General features: G+C 37.3%; 1 protein-coding gene across 4 annotated transcripts in view; it reads left to right on the top strand.

The window, feature by feature from the left end:
• The window catches only part of LOC140233637 (KH domain-containing, RNA-binding, signal transduction-associated protein 2-like), a 58,470-nt gene that overhangs the window by 26,654 nt on the left and 16,027 nt on the right, over positions 1-15,789 (top strand). Inside the window, exons 7-8 of one of the 4 annotated variants that reach the window (XM_072313741.1) lie at positions 2,824-2,873; positions 15,433-15,494. In XM_072313741.1, coding sequence (XP_072169842.1) covers positions 2,824-2,873; positions 15,433-15,494 — 112 coding nt within the window. Of the gene's footprint in view, positions 1-2,820; positions 2,874-15,432; positions 15,495-15,789 lie in introns of all 4 variants that reach the window. The other 3 variants (XM_072313740.1, XM_072313743.1, XM_072313742.1) reach the window with 3 other exon arrangements.

The following is a 15,789-nucleotide window of genomic DNA, read 5'->3' as shown; positions in this document are numbered from 1 at the left end:
CTTATGTATTTTATTGTTTTAGAATTTCTTATGTATTTCTCTGTTTTTCAACTTTTGTTTTTTCTTTGTTTTTTCATTGGAAATTGTCACTGACCACTTTTCTACCATAATTAGCACAAAATTAATCAATGAAAGTGATTAACTGTAAAAATAATCAGGTTTTTATGCCTTTCATGACAGAGCACTGTTTTCCATAGGAAATGTACACAAAATCACAAAATTGTGCCCGTTTTGGAGCGACATTCCGTTACAAAAATGGGCGTGGCTTCGCAAAAGTATGCGCGGACGTTGCAAATTTGGTCTCAAAAGTTGCGCGAGACTTGAACGAAGAAAGTCAAGAAGCCTCGCGATGAGGCCTTCTCGCGTTACAGAATTATAGCGCGAAACGTCGAGGGGGGGCGGATTCCACCCCCCCCCCCCGGCCCTTTTAGGGTTAAAGTTTTTGCACACTCGCGGCTGGATGACAAGGCTACTACAGTTTATAATGTCACGTGAGTAGAACGATATAAAGAAAATATTCATAGAACTTCACAAAGTTTGATTTTTGTAAAAAATACACATTCCCTCGACTTGTCACTGTCATACGCTATGGGTGATATTATTCCCCTGCCTTCTGAAAGAGGCAAGTCAAGTGCTCTTTTATTATGTAAGAAAAGTGAAAATATGTTGACATTTCTTTATAAATATTTTCTTTCTATCGTTCTACACATGTAACATCATAAGCTGTAGTAGTCTTCTCATCCACAAGTGATTGTGCAGAAACTTTAAAAATTCATAACTTTTGAATGGATTGTTCAATTTTCCTTAACCCTATTCTAACTGGGCTATTTGAGACCAAGTTTTTACTGAGGGGGGGTCAATTTGATCCCCCCTTCAGATCTCGGCCGCCGATCGTGCAATCGCCGCGAAATTTTGCCTGAAGATTGAGCTGGATATAAACTACAAGATAACATGGTCATACAATAGAAAAATATTGCCTTTCTATTTCTAATAAATTAATTATGCAAATTTGTGCATGAAATCATATTTTCACCTATAACTCCATTAAAAAGACAGGAGGATTGCTAAATTTTTGTGTCAGAATTCCTCAAGACACATCAAACAATTTTCTTGAAAAAAATTAGCACAATCGAAATCAATTTCTTTTGTTTTTTATTGTTTTGTTAATTTCTTATGTATTTTATTGTTTTTTCGACCTTTTGTTTTGTATTGTTTTTTTGCCAAAATTTGTTGCAGGCACTTTTTCAGGCTTATCTACACTAGAATTGATTAATTTCAATGGTTAAAAGTTGAAATAATCTAATATATATCAATTTAACCAAAAAACACAATTTGCATTGGATTTGCACACAATATCATGAATTTGAGCTGTTTTTTGGTTGACATGCATATGCAAAACATTACGTAACTTCAAAACGGTGTACCCAGACGTCGCAAATTTGGTCTCAAAATATGCGGGAGACTTTAATGAAAAAAGTCGTGAAACGACGCGGCAAAATCTTTGCGCGTTGCGAAATCGTGGCGCAAAACGTCAAGGGGGGGGTCAATTTGACCCCCCCCCCAGTTAGAATAGGGTTAAACTTTCACTGATGTGTTCTAATAATATTGCCTCATTCTCTCAATTCACATGCATATGAAGGTGGACTTGTCCTTAAAGGGGAAGGCTAGTAACTGATCAGTGGGAATCAGTGGAAATGCTGGAAGATGATTGTTCCAATCCTTATGGGATTCATTCAAGAGTTCATTGTATATCTATTATTGTGTGAAAATGATTTGCTTCAGAATGGTCTCATATTCAAGTAATGTACAGTTTAATGCTTCCAGGTTAGCGTCCCTGGTCAGTGACGGAGCATTAATCTGCACATTACTTGAATATGAGACCGTTCTGAAGCAAATCATTTTCACACAACAATAGATATACAATGAACTCTTGAATGAATCCCATAAGGATTGGAACAATCATCTCCCACCATTTCCACTGATTCCCACTGATCAGTTACTAGCCTTCCCCTTTAAACATAATATACATGCCAGCATCAAGTCCAAGGAATGGGTACTTTTCGTACATTTAGCTGCTTTCTTATTACATGCTCTTTATATTGGTTTCTATACATTACGTCACAAACTTTACTGTCAGTAGTAGTCTCATCCAGTGATAGCTGCACCAAAATTTCAAAAATGGCTAATTTTTGATGGGATTGCCTGATTTTCATCAAAATTTCACTGTCATGTTCTATTAATATTGCTGCATTCTCTCAGTGCACATGCACTCATATAGCTTTCATTCCCCTTTAAAGATCCGGGCCCTGTCTTATAAAGACTTGTGATAGAAATCAGTCACAAGTTTATTGAGAGCTGCAATGCAAGTTGCGATTGATTTGGGAACTTGTGATTGATTTGAAGTCTTTATAAGACCCGGTAGTGGGGGAGTCCATGGAGTGGGAAGGCTGGTCTGGCTTGAATGTATTAGAGAATGCCCGTAACGAATTGTGTGTAGCTTTGTTACTGATCTTTATGTAAGAACACACACAGCCAAAGAATCTCGACTAAAGTCAACTGTTACCAATGAGAGTACGCTTTGATATAAATATTCATTGACAGGCGCTATTTGTAGTGTTGGAATGTAACCCGGTGGCCAGCAAATGAAGATCAATTCAATCAGAAAACCCGTGTTTCCCTGCACTACCAGGTCTTTGAAGTCAATTTTAACATATCAGAGCCTTTTCTGCTTAATCATGGCTTTAGAAATGTTTTAGGTTGATTGCATTAGATAATAATTGTGGTACTTTGCATATGTTTCTTTTTACCCACATTTTCCAGCAGTATGAAGGCGGCTATGAGCTGTATAATCAGGAATATGATAACACCAATCCGTAAGTTACTTCACTTTACTTGCCATAAATGTGATTTGAAGAGAAGTGTAATGACTGGTTGGGCTTGGCCAGTATTTCTGACAGTTGGATTCTAACTCTAAGATTGTTTAGATTAGTTACCTGTTGATCTATTATTAATGTCAATCTGGACTACATCCCTCTATTTCAAGGGGCAGTAAGTTAAAGTTTCTATTTTGACCATTTTAACTACAGGCATGTTTGGTTTATTAAGAGCTCACCAGAGCACTTACACTAATGCAAAATGTCAACCACACCAATTTACTATAATTTCGACAAATGGGACAACCTGAAGTGTACTGAGTCTTCAAAATGGGGGGAAAAAATAAACAAGTGTGGTCAAGAATTAAACATTCATGCTATAAGTGCTATATTGAAGTGATGTTTATCAAATAATCTTTGTTCATATGACAGTATTTGAGATGTACATGTTCTTCAAAATTCATGAAAGAGTTTGGAATGAAATATTTTCATTTAGCAGATTTATTTACACTGTCAGTACCAGTGGTCCTGTTCCTATTTGCAGTATAGGTTGATTTAGAATATATATCATTTGAAGATGCATTTGATGGACATCAAATTTCTCTCAAATGTTTGTATTGGATTGTGTAGCCATGCTTTTAAGAAAGGGAAAAGGCCTCATTTTGTAATATGGTACATCCAAGCTGCATGAATGCTTTTTGAAAGTATTCCTGAAATGTCTGCATTTCATATGATTATGTTCCAAGATTGTGCTCCTGTGTTAGTATCCATATGCCGAGATCCAGGATTATACTTGATGCCTTTCTTAATGTTTACTTGTTTGTGTGTGTTTGTGTATGTGTGTACTTTTGTGAATGTGATGTATATGTATTTAGTTTTCATTGAATTCATGTAATTCTTCATTTGCTTCTATCTTTATGTTTGTGTGTGTAAGTGACATATTTTAGTTGTTCATTCTTATCTGAAGTGAAAGTAATTATTCCACCATTGAAACCGTTAACCCTATTGATGTGCTGGTTTTGGAAGACTTATGATAGGACAATCACAGTAAGGTTTTTTATCTTTTTTTTGTTTTTGTTTTGCATTGTTTTGTTTTGTTTTGTGTTTTGTTTTTTGTTTTTTGCATAGTGAGAAAATAAAAAGCATGATCTTGTGCAGAATGCTATGTACTCACATATTAATCTACTGTTCACAAGATGTGATACTTGGACTAATTCACATCAATAGGCTCTTCAGGCAAATGTTGATGTCTTCAAAATCCAAAAGATAAATCTGACTTCTGTATTTAATTTTTGTCTCGATTGCATAGCAGCAGTAAGACATGAGCTTCACTTTTCTGTCGTCTGCAGTGGCAGCAGCCTCATCAACAATTTGTTGCACTCTCAATAACTTTCCACAGCTTTGAACTACAGTATGACCACCAAGCTAACAACACACGTTCATAATCTCATTATGCCTGTCAAGTTCAAATATTGGTGCAATCCAAGAAGGTCAAAATTTTAATGAACTTCCTTAATAAAGCACCTTCTGTAAGACTTTGTGCCACAGGAGAAATTTTCTGACAGATATTTGGCACAGATGTTTAAAGGAGACCTCTGGATGATTTTCAGACTTTTACAGTTAAACAACTATAAATTAGTTATGTATACCAAGTACAGAGTTTCAGAATTTATAGTGATTGAGTTGAAGAACAAGAACATTTTCAAAATTTACAACAAATTGCACTGAACAAGTATGATGACATGGCAGCCTCACCATAAGAATATATGAGTTGGGGCTCAGGAAAGCAGAACAAAAGAAGATAAACTTGTTAAGCAAGTGGTATTGTAATAGAATTATACTGCTGCATTTCTGAAATATGTGAGGCTCCTATGTCATCAACACTGTTCAGTGCAATTTGTTTGAGAGATTTCAGAGTATTGTTTCTCTACTCAAGGACCACAAGAAATTCCACAAATCTATACATTGAGCTGTTGGTTTATGTACAATTGTACTACATGATGTGAAATTATGAAAATCATCTGGAATGCTCCTTTAAGAATATGGGATATAAACAAACAGGTCATTTTGCCATTGTGTTTGTAACTATGCGGAATGTTGGCAAGGTAGATACAAAATTGTATGTGTACTTCAGTGGCATGGGATTGTAATATCTTTCATAAGACCAATAGCAATAGCTTGGCCAAAGATTGTGGTAAATCCAGGAAATACCTGACCGTATCTCTCTCATGTTACTGTATCTTAACATTTATTTAAAAGTTGCTTGTTCATTTAATGCATTATAGGGAAGAAAATCCTGTACAGGGTATGATTCAGGCTCGGCAATACGGTGTCATTAATTGGCTAAAAGCTTTTGACCTCGCTGCCTTATTTGCATAAAGTAAACAACATGCTTACTCAAAACCGCTGGGGAAGCGTTGCAGGACAATTGCAATATCTCGCCTCAGAAGCCATAAAATGATAAAATCTATTCAGCAAATTTAAGGCAAAACTATCCTCTTTTAAACTCGCAATGTTATTTGGGGCTTTACAAGGATAAACCTGTGAAAATAACATCGAGACTTGTAGCTTCCAAAAAAGAAATTTTGGTGTCTAAAAAAGTGTTATTTTCTTACATTTTTCTTTATTGCCCCAGAATGAAATGTCGGTATATGACTTGTGGTAGTATGTCCATACTCTGTTCCAAATATCTTTTCTGTCATTTGTGACCCACATAAAATCCATAGTGTAAGCGTTACGCAGTCCAATATATCGGTTTTCGTGCTGCATGAAACGGTTGAAGCACATTGGAGGGTTTGTCTCTCACCCATTCATGACCCTGTGGACCGAAACCGAACCCTGTCACCGTACGCCGAATCTGACATCGCTGATTGGCTAAGTGTGCGCTGACCAGTAGAGAACGCATGCGAAGGAGGATGATCTAGTTGTGCATGTCCAGTATTTTCTCTTAAATTTGGTTGTCTATTTGCTCTGATGTTGACTTAACTACTAATTGCGCAAACACGAAACTTCGCAGGTAGTGAGTCTGGGGTATACAGACTAGCAATTTTATGTTAAGTAAATGCATATTCATGCTGTAGCAGACTTAGGCCAAAAAAAAAAGAAATTGTTGCATTGGCGTAACATGAGATTTTCAAATAGGGTCGGTCGGGCGGATTTTTTTTTTTTTTTTTGCACCTGCATTTTACGTGTAAAACTCGTGCTCAGCTCAGTAAACAGTTACAACTGCTGCACCGAGTGTGCTGTGTTATCTATTCTACAAATCATTTATGAGGCCGATATTACTGGAATTATACCCCTTCACAGAATTTAAAGATGTTGAAATCCCTATCCTGAATGTTTTCACTTCATATTTTACTATTTTGACTTAGATAAGATAGATGCAAATTGACCCATATGTACGATCTTTTCATCGCACACGGCGATCTCTATTACAGTCCCATATATACAGATTCGTGTAAGTTCTCCACACAAGAAACCTATGGCAAAACTGTGCACAATACATCGCAGTCTGAATGCTACGTATACACTGAATAAATCTTGTTAGAGTACGTGTCCGTGTTGGAAACAGGTGACGTACTGATCAAGGAAGGCTTATGCGAGGCGCTAGATCTCTCCCTCGTACATCCGATATCCCCAGAGCCGTTTCCACTTCCGGGTTTTTGCGATCGCGATCGCAATCAACAAGATATTTGATATCGATAGCAAAAAAAAAATAATAAAAAAAAAACGTGGGGTCGGTGGAATTTTTAGGGTCGGGCGGGTTACGCCAATGCAACAATTTTTTTTTTTTGGCCTTAGTCGGAAATAATCATAACCCTTTTCCACGATCGACTCAAACAGAAAAATATAAATATCTCAAACGATAGCCCAAAATTCATATGAGGGATGACATATTATTAGATGTGTGAAGTTTCAAGGGATTTGGTGGTAAAATAAGGGAGATACAAGGAGGTGAACTTTCGAGATTTTTTGTCCTTTTCTTTGCACAGTGCTTCGATGACTGTTACTAATTCAAAATCTTTCACCTCTTATCGCAGAGTTAATTGCACTGTATCACCGAGCCTGGATTGTTGTGACAGCATCTGTTTTAGAATCATGTAATTCATGACTTACAATGTATCTTTAAAACTTTCAGAGTTTATTTGAATTCAAAAAGTAATACTGAAATAAAACATGACATTTAACAGAGAATTATTCCACATCAAATGACACTGAATGCTTCCCCCACAACCAGTCTGCACCCACACAAATTGGTCACATCAAATTTGCCATTTTTAATATCTCTAGTAGCCTTACAGGTACTGTTTACCATTAGGAGCAGTGATTTAAAAAATATTTTGGTTATCACATTTGATGCATATATGTGTAGGTCAGTTGTATCACGAAACGTCCTACCATATCAAAAATTTGCAATCAAGCCTAGAATATAAGGAGATATCACTATTTTTGTCCCCGCCGAACGAGTTCGAGCAGGGGACTATGAAACGGGCTCCGTACGTGTGTGTGTCCGTGTGTCCGTCCGTCCGTCCGTCCGTCCGTCCGTCCGTGTGTCCGTCCGTGTGTCCGTCCGTCCGTCCGTGTGTCCGTGTGTGCGTCCGTGTGTGATCAAAATCTTCAATTTGCTACTTCTCTGTCATTTATGAGCCAATTTTGATTCTGTTTGCTTTATATGATAGCACTACATGGGAGCTTTGAAACTTCTACACAGAATTTCAGTCGTGACCTTTGACCTTGACCTTTGACCTATATTGTACATTTTGCTACAAAATGCTACTCCTTCGCCATTTCTAACCCGATTTCGATTCCGTTTGCTTTATGTGATGGCACTAGGTGAGGGCTTCAAAACTTCTACACAGAATTTTGACCTTTGACTTCTTTGACCTTTGACCTTGATATTTTGACCTATATTGTACATTTTGCTACAAAATGCTACTCCTTCGCCATTTCTAACCCGATTTCGATTCCGTTTGCTTTATGTGATGGCACTAGGTGAGGGCTTCAAAACTTCTACACAGAATTTTGACCTTTGACTTCTTTGACCTTTGACCTTGATTTTTGACCTATATTGTACATCTTGCTACAGAATGCTACTCCTTCGCCATTTCTAACCCGATTTCGATTCCGTTTGCTTTATGTGATAGCACTAGGTGAGGGCTTCAAAACTTCTACACAGAATTTTGACCTTTGTCTTCTTTGACCTTTGACCTTGATTTTTGACCTATATTGTACATTGGCTACAAAATGCTACTCCTTCGCCATTTCTAACCCAATTTCGATTCCATTTGCTTTATGTGATGTCACTAGGTGAGGGCTTCAAAACTTCTACACAGAATTTTGACCTTTGACTCCTTTGACCTTTGACCTTGATTTTTTACCTATATTGCACATTTTGTTACAAAATGCTACTTCCGGCGGGGACATATGTTACGCACCGCGTAATTTCTACTTTTCCTTGTTTCTCAATAAACCATAACTGTAGATGGTTTAGTCTAGAAACAATTTTATTTACAACTATTTTTCATATTTTGTGTATTTGTGATCAACTTTTTTAGCTCTTTGGAGCTATTGAGATCACTCTTCGTCCGGTGTCTGTCGTCCCTCATGCATCGTTCGTCGTGTGTAAACTTTTTAATATTTTCATCTTCTTCTTGAAAACCCCATGACCGATTTTTGCCAAACTTGGCAGGTAGCAACCCTAGGGGGAATAGGATCTAAATTTGTTCAAATGGACACCATGCCCCACCTTGGGGGCTCCAGGGGGCCCAACACCCCCCCTCCATTATGGAATATTAAAAAAAAGAAAAGAAAGAAAAATACTACTCTAGAACCAGAAGTGAAGAGCTAAGTTAATGCTGTGAGTTCGTACAGTGATAACTGTAGTTTCAAGTTTGTTTATGGTGGAATCAGGGGTGCCCCCCTTGGCACCCAGGGGAGGGGAGAGGGCAGGAATCTAATGGGGGCCTAAAATACATTTTTATCTTTTTACCAAACTTGGCAGGTAGCATCCCTAGGGGGATAGGATCTCAATTTCTTCAAATGGGTACCATGCCCCACCTGGGGGCACCCCCCCCCCCCCTTAAGGAATCTCTAAATATCTTCTCTAGAACCAGAAGTGAAAAAGCTAAGATAATACAATGAGTTAGTATATTTGTGACTGTCATTTCAAGTTTGTTCATGGCGGAATCATTGGTGCCCCCCGACCCAGGGGAGTGGGATGTGATGGGTGTAAATGGAGACTTAAATTGTTTCTATTCTTCATGAAAACTCCTGGATGGATTTTCATCAAACTTGGCAGGTAGCATGCCTAGGAGGGTTAGGATCTCTGTTTGTTCAACTGGACACTGTGCTTCCCTTGGGGCCCATAGCCTCCCCACCCCCCTAAAAAAAAAAGGAATTATTTACAAATCTTCTTCCCTAGAACAGGCCTTGAATTTCGCCAGTTTTAGGGACAGGCAATTTTTAGTTTTAGGGGCACTCTCTCTCAAAATTTTTTAAGGGCAGCAAGGAAAAGTTGCAGTAAGCATGGTAATTTTGAGAGAGGCATTGCGGCAAATTGCCTTTTGCCTCCCGGGTAATTCGAGGCCTGCTAGAACTAGAAATGATAAAGCAAAGTTACATGTAATACTATGAGGTAATACATTGATGACTGTAGTTCCAAGTTTATTCATTGAAGATCCAGGGGTACCCCCCCCCCCCCCTTTGAAGCCGTGGGAGTGGGGAAGCAGGAGGGATCCAAATGCGGGCCTAAATTGTACATGTTCATTTTCTTAGAACTTGAAAAGAACATAATGGATTTTCACTAACTTCCTAGAGGGATAGGATCTCCACGTGTTTGAATGGGCACTGTGTTCCCCTTTGGGGCTGTGGGGGCCCAAATCTCCTAAATTACGCAATATTCAGTACTCTCTAGAATCAGAAGTGATAGAGTGTTGATTTTAAGTCTCTTTTTTTTTTTTTCAAACTGCATAGTTCAACTTTCTAAGTACAGTGTACTTGGTAGGTAAACTATGCTCCCAAAGCTACACTGTACCCCCCCCCCCCCACCCCCAATTTTCCAAAGTTCTCAGGTAAGAGTCTGCAAGAATGCATGGAAGGGGAACTTGCGATACTGAGGTGAGTGTGAGACCCCCAGGTCTCTTGTTGCATTGGTTGTTTCTATCACTAACTCATGTTTTATAACTATTTTAAAGCACTAAAGTTGAGATTTTGTTTCATCTGCTTATGGTAAATAATACCTTTAAACATTTATGTAGATTACTCATTGTTTAAAGATTAAAATTGTCAAGGTGCATACTGGTTCCTAGGCAAGGCCGTGTCTTCGCGAAGGCAATATTTCAAGATTTTCTGTCAGACATGTGGGGATTCATTTGGTATGAGTCTCTCAAAGTTTCAAGGTGGTTTGGTTAGTCAAATTGGGTGATTTGACGTGAATTGACCCCAGGATGATATTAGCCATTACTACCGAATACTTATCGTCACTGAGGCAGGATTGTTCAAAATGGACTGAAACTCAATCAAGACAAAAACAGAATTTCTTGCTGTATCGTCACCCAAACTTAAGCATTGTATGCCCCACAAAGTCACATTGCAGGTGTGTGGCATCCAGATTGAATCATCTAAGTGTATTGGAAACCTTGGAGTGTTTTTTGACTCATCATTGTCGGTGTCTTAACAACATTTCCTCACTCTGTAAAGCTTTAAGCATTGCAAATTTGCAAAATTTCTGACCTTGGAAGCATGCATGTGGGCTAAATGCACAACGTTTCTGAGTATGCGAGATTAAATGTAATACTGATGAATTATGAATGCAAGCCACATACACTGCAGCTACAACCAGACTTCAGCATGTTCAAAATGAAGTATCCCAGCTGTGCTTGGAGCATGCAGGAGCAATTGTGCATCTCTACTACCGGTACTCAAAGAGCTATTGTGGTTGCCTTGATACAAACAAATCACACAACATGTATAAGATATTAAAGTTTGGTGGTCTACCAGTGCTCACATGATTCTGCTTGTAAATATTGTCATAAATGTTACACTCTCCCCACTGTTCAACTTATAAATTTTTCACTCTACCATGGATGCCATAGTGGTCTAGATACCACACGTTCAAAATTGAAAGTCGATGAACATTGTTTTCCATTTTGTGGACCAACATTATGGAATACATTGCCAAAGGAACTCTATTCATCACCCCCAGTTTCAATTTTCGAGAAGAATCTTGCGAAGTTCTGACAGCTATATGTTCTTCTTTTTAGCTCATTATTGTGACAGTTTTAATGCATAACATGCATTATTAGTTTCATATTGGAAATATGCTGTAGAAAATACTAGGGTTTTTTTTTTTTTATTACAAAGCAAAAGAACAACATTGAATATGTAGTATGTCATGAAAAGACAAACATTCCAAGTTTTGCATTTGAAACAGTGCTCTTTTTACCTTGGCATGCCAACATGGTACAGTTCAAAAGAAATTGAGTGTGTATCAGTGCATGTTGAATATGTTTTTATGTGTGTTTATCTTGTCCTCTGCGCTGTTTACTTCCAGCCCCAAGGAGAGTGGTAATGATGAAGGAATTGCATCATTTGTTCACACAGTGAGCACATGAAATGCTGTCAGTAATGTTTTGAACACTGTCTATTCCATACATCAAAGGACAAGCACTAGACACAAGACTGTGTGTGTGTGTGTGTGTGTGTATGTGTGTGTGTATGTGCATGCGCACGAGCAGGCATGCGCGTTATCCTTTGTGTCATCTCTCACACTATAAACCTGGGCCCATACTGTACACGTAAGTGAATACTGTAAAAGTGGTTTCTTTCGAGTACAGATACTTTTGTGGTTTCCATCGGTGCCAACTTTTTCGCGTGTGTTTAAATTCGCGGTCGGCAAAATCTGTGAATTCACAGTCGGCAAAAACTTTTTTATTTTGCACATGAAACCCAAACTATAATCCAATTATTCTTTTATTTATGTAGAAATTAAAATCAAATGCAGGCTTACCTGAAATCCCGTCTCTCGAGTACTTTATAACATGCTTGTACCTACATTTGCACGGTATCGCTGTGTGTGTGTTGACCATCAACACACTCAATGCGCGGAATCTTCGTGTGTGCATGTGCGCAATGAACAAGTAGCAAGTTCAAAACTTTTTTGCGTGATGTTAAATTTGCGGTTTAACCTCAAAGCGCGAAAATAAAACCACCGCGAAAGAAACCACTTTTACAGTACGTGTGCACAAGCATTTAGTAACATTGTTCTATGCAATACAGTATCCTTTCTGTAACTGTAGGTAGATTTTTGCTGTACATGAGTTTGTTTATAGAATAATCTCTGATTTAAGTGTTCTACTCAGTACTAAAGGACAAGTCTACTTTCATATATCATGCATGTGGATTGAGTTAATGCAGCAATATTAGTAGAACACATCAGTGAAAGTTTGGGGAAAATTGGACAATCCGTTCAAAAGTTATGAATCTTTAAGGTTTCAGCACAGTCACTGCTGGATGAGAAGACTACTACTGTGTATGATGTCACATGCATAGAACAATATAAGGGAAATATAAAGAGAAATCACAAAACAAAAAATAAATGAAAAAAAGTGCACATTTCCTCGACTTGTCACTGACGTACAGTATGTTTAGAGTAATATTATTCCCCCGTCTTCTGAAAGAGGCAAGTCAAGTGTTATTTTTTATTATGCGAGAAAAGTGAAAGTACCGGTATGTTGAATTTTCTTTACACTTTCTGTATATCGTTCTACACATGTGACATCACAAGCTTGTAGTAGTCTTCGCATCCAGCAATGAATGACTGAGCAGAAACTTCAAAAATTCATAACTTTTTGAACTGATTGTCCAATTTTCCTCAAACTCTTACTGATGTGTTCTAGTAATATTGCTGCATTCACTCAATTCACATGTCTGTGAAGGTGGACTTGTCTTTTAAGGAATGTGAGTGCCATACAGTCATGTAATGTAATTTGCTCGCCCATACTCCATAACACTTGGATGAAGAGCCTCTCTGTGTTTGTATCATTCGTGGATGGCTCATTTTTCTGTGAAGGTACCTGTAACAAGCTTAAGGTCAGGAGGAGAAAACAATCTCATTAATTTACATGTTTAATTATCTGACATTTTTCCCTGTCTATGATTTCCTAACAAAAAACAAAAACAAAAGTGTCTGATTCATAATAGTAGACATGCAGACAATGCATTTTCGACTCAACTTAAAGCTCTTAATAATAGAAATGTATTGCGTAAATATCTCTTGTAGGAAAGCAGATTCACCCATATGTGTGGAGTTTCCTATCCATAGACCACCTTCCTGATATTAGATGTTCAGAATTTATTCTGTACATCATGTACATCTTCTTGTGACGTGTGAAAGGCTGCAGAATTCCATGAATATGTGACTTTTCTTTTTGTACAGTGTACAATCATTACAAGATTGGCATTAGATGAGAGATTTCTTGACTACAGACATTCCATAGCTGATATGGAATGTACACTTGTATGTCAGGGAATGATTTTCCTAGTATTGCATTGCAATTAGCTGTGCATTTTTATACCACTGCTACGCAAACTTTCTTTTGTGTAGCAGTTTTCTTTCACGGAAGTGTACAGGATACCATTTGAATTATTATTCATCATCTGAAATTTACTAATCATATTGGAAGTTGGAAAATTATTCCCAGTACCGGTATGTACAATTTCTATGTGACAGGTGGCTATACATTGTAGATCTATTTGAAATGAGTCCGGAATTCAGTGAGGGTCATGGTTTACTTGAAAAACCAAAATGACCTGGCCGTAAATTAAAAGAATAGAAAACCAAAGCATAATGCTGTTTAAAATACTTGAAAGTCTCCAGTCATATCTAAGACCCTGTATTGGGGATTCATGGAGTGGGAAGGCTGGTTTGATTATATTTGAAAATCCCCGCAACAAATTGTGTACAGTTTTATCACTGATCTCCATGTAAGTACACATACAGCCACAGTCTTGACTGGAGTCAACTGTCAACGAGAGCGTACTCTTGGATGCACGTGTTGGCTGACTGGTGCTGTTTGTGGTTTTCGTACATATGTACCCTGGTGGGCAGCGAATGAATTGGACCACCCATGAATCTTTACACTACTGGGTCTCTAACTGCATACAGGAAATAGAGATATAAGAAACATTTGTACATGTACCAATCAGTATATTTTATATATGTATATTTTGTGTTTGCGTCTCATCATTTAAATTTTTACACTTCTGAATAATAATTTTACAGGCATACATGTAGTTCAGAGTAGATCCTTTTATGGTAATATTAAATGATTTCAAGACCTAGATTTGTAAAATGAATGTAACTTGGTAAGTTTTAGGTTTTTATCCATCAAAAAGTTGCTTTTAGCTGTCTTTGTATGGTAGTCTCAAGTTGAAAGGAATAATATGACTTAGTTATTTAAAAAATCTAATTAAAAATATGATTAATGATAATAGTGGTCTCAATGAAAATGTTACCTTTCAAAAGTACTAATATAATTCATGTGTGGATTGTTAAATGATGTGCCAAATATGCCCGATTATTCAAACTCTTCTATGAGATTGTATTCTTTGCATTTCAGAATTTCCACCTTTTCTGTGGTTATAGCTGGGTTTTGATTATGATATTAACACTTTCAGTGGAAAAGCTTTTTGAAATTTGACGGCTCAATTGTGGTATTTTGTTCTTGCTCACAATAAAAAAAATAAAAAAAAAAGATTTTCTAGGAAAGAGATGCATGAATAGGAAGTCATTGTATATAACACTACAGCTTTGTATCAAAATCTGTAGATGTCCCCAAAAATGTGTAACTAGGAATAACGCAAAACTTTGAATAATTCACATAGCACAATTTGCTGTGGTCATCTCAAAATTGTTGTCACGAAGTGGCAACAACATTCTTCATGCATTACTTCTTTATAATGCCATCTACTAGGTGTATGAAGATATTCATATATAGTATATATGTATTATTATTATTTTTTTTTTTTTTTACAAGCATGCATTTCTAGCATTCCTCATGAATGTTCAAAGCTAAATTCCTACCGACAAGGAAGTAGCATCATAGTTACATGACCAAGGCTAATTTTGATCTTTCGTTTGCATTTTAGTCTTCGATATGACTGCATTTTATTGACAAATTATTTCAAATTTTCAAAACTCAGAGAATGCATTAAGATTTGATTTGTTAGACATTGACAACAACCCTACTGTTTACGATTATGAGTCATATTTTCAATGATCATGAGATATATTATTCAAAGCATACAGATTGCCCTAATGTATTTGAAATATTCAGCATACAGGATGAAAATGTTTGGAACATTTAAAAAAACAAAAACAACTACCCAGAAGTACTGTAAGAGTTTGGGTATCAGGGAAGTTGGCACATCTTCCTAATCTTAACTGCAAAGACCCTATTAAAAGTTAAAATTAAAACGTAAACTAGTGGTTAAATGTCTTATAGGTAAATGTAGGTTAATTGAAACCCCGATCCCCTTCCTTTCCTTCTCACCCCAACAGCGGAACCGGGGCATATCAGGAGTATGGCAGTGGTGGCGACGGGTACGCTGACCCAGACTATGGTATGTCTCCCTTGATAGACACAACACTTTACAAACACCCTTCCCCTGATCCTTTGGGAAGAAAAAAGAAAAGAAAAGCATAACAGGAAATCCTGTTGAAATGTGTGAATGCTTCCATATCCTCCATGTGTACCATTGTGTATGAGTACATTGGCTTAACATGTCCATGTTCTCACTGTTCGATTCTGAGCCCTTGTCAAGTTTGTTTCAATAACAAGCCCAGTCATCTCCAAGTCCATTTTTATCCAGCTCTTCTGTCTGAAATATAAGATGATTAAAAATGTTATAATCATAA

This window comes from Diadema setosum, chromosome 10 (genome assembly GCF_964275005.1).
Source record: "Diadema setosum chromosome 10, eeDiaSeto1, whole genome shotgun sequence".
NCBI lineage: Eukaryota > Metazoa > Echinodermata > Echinoidea > Diadematoida > Diadematidae > Diadema > Diadema setosum.
This window is presented reverse-complemented; position numbering and strand designations above follow the sequence as displayed.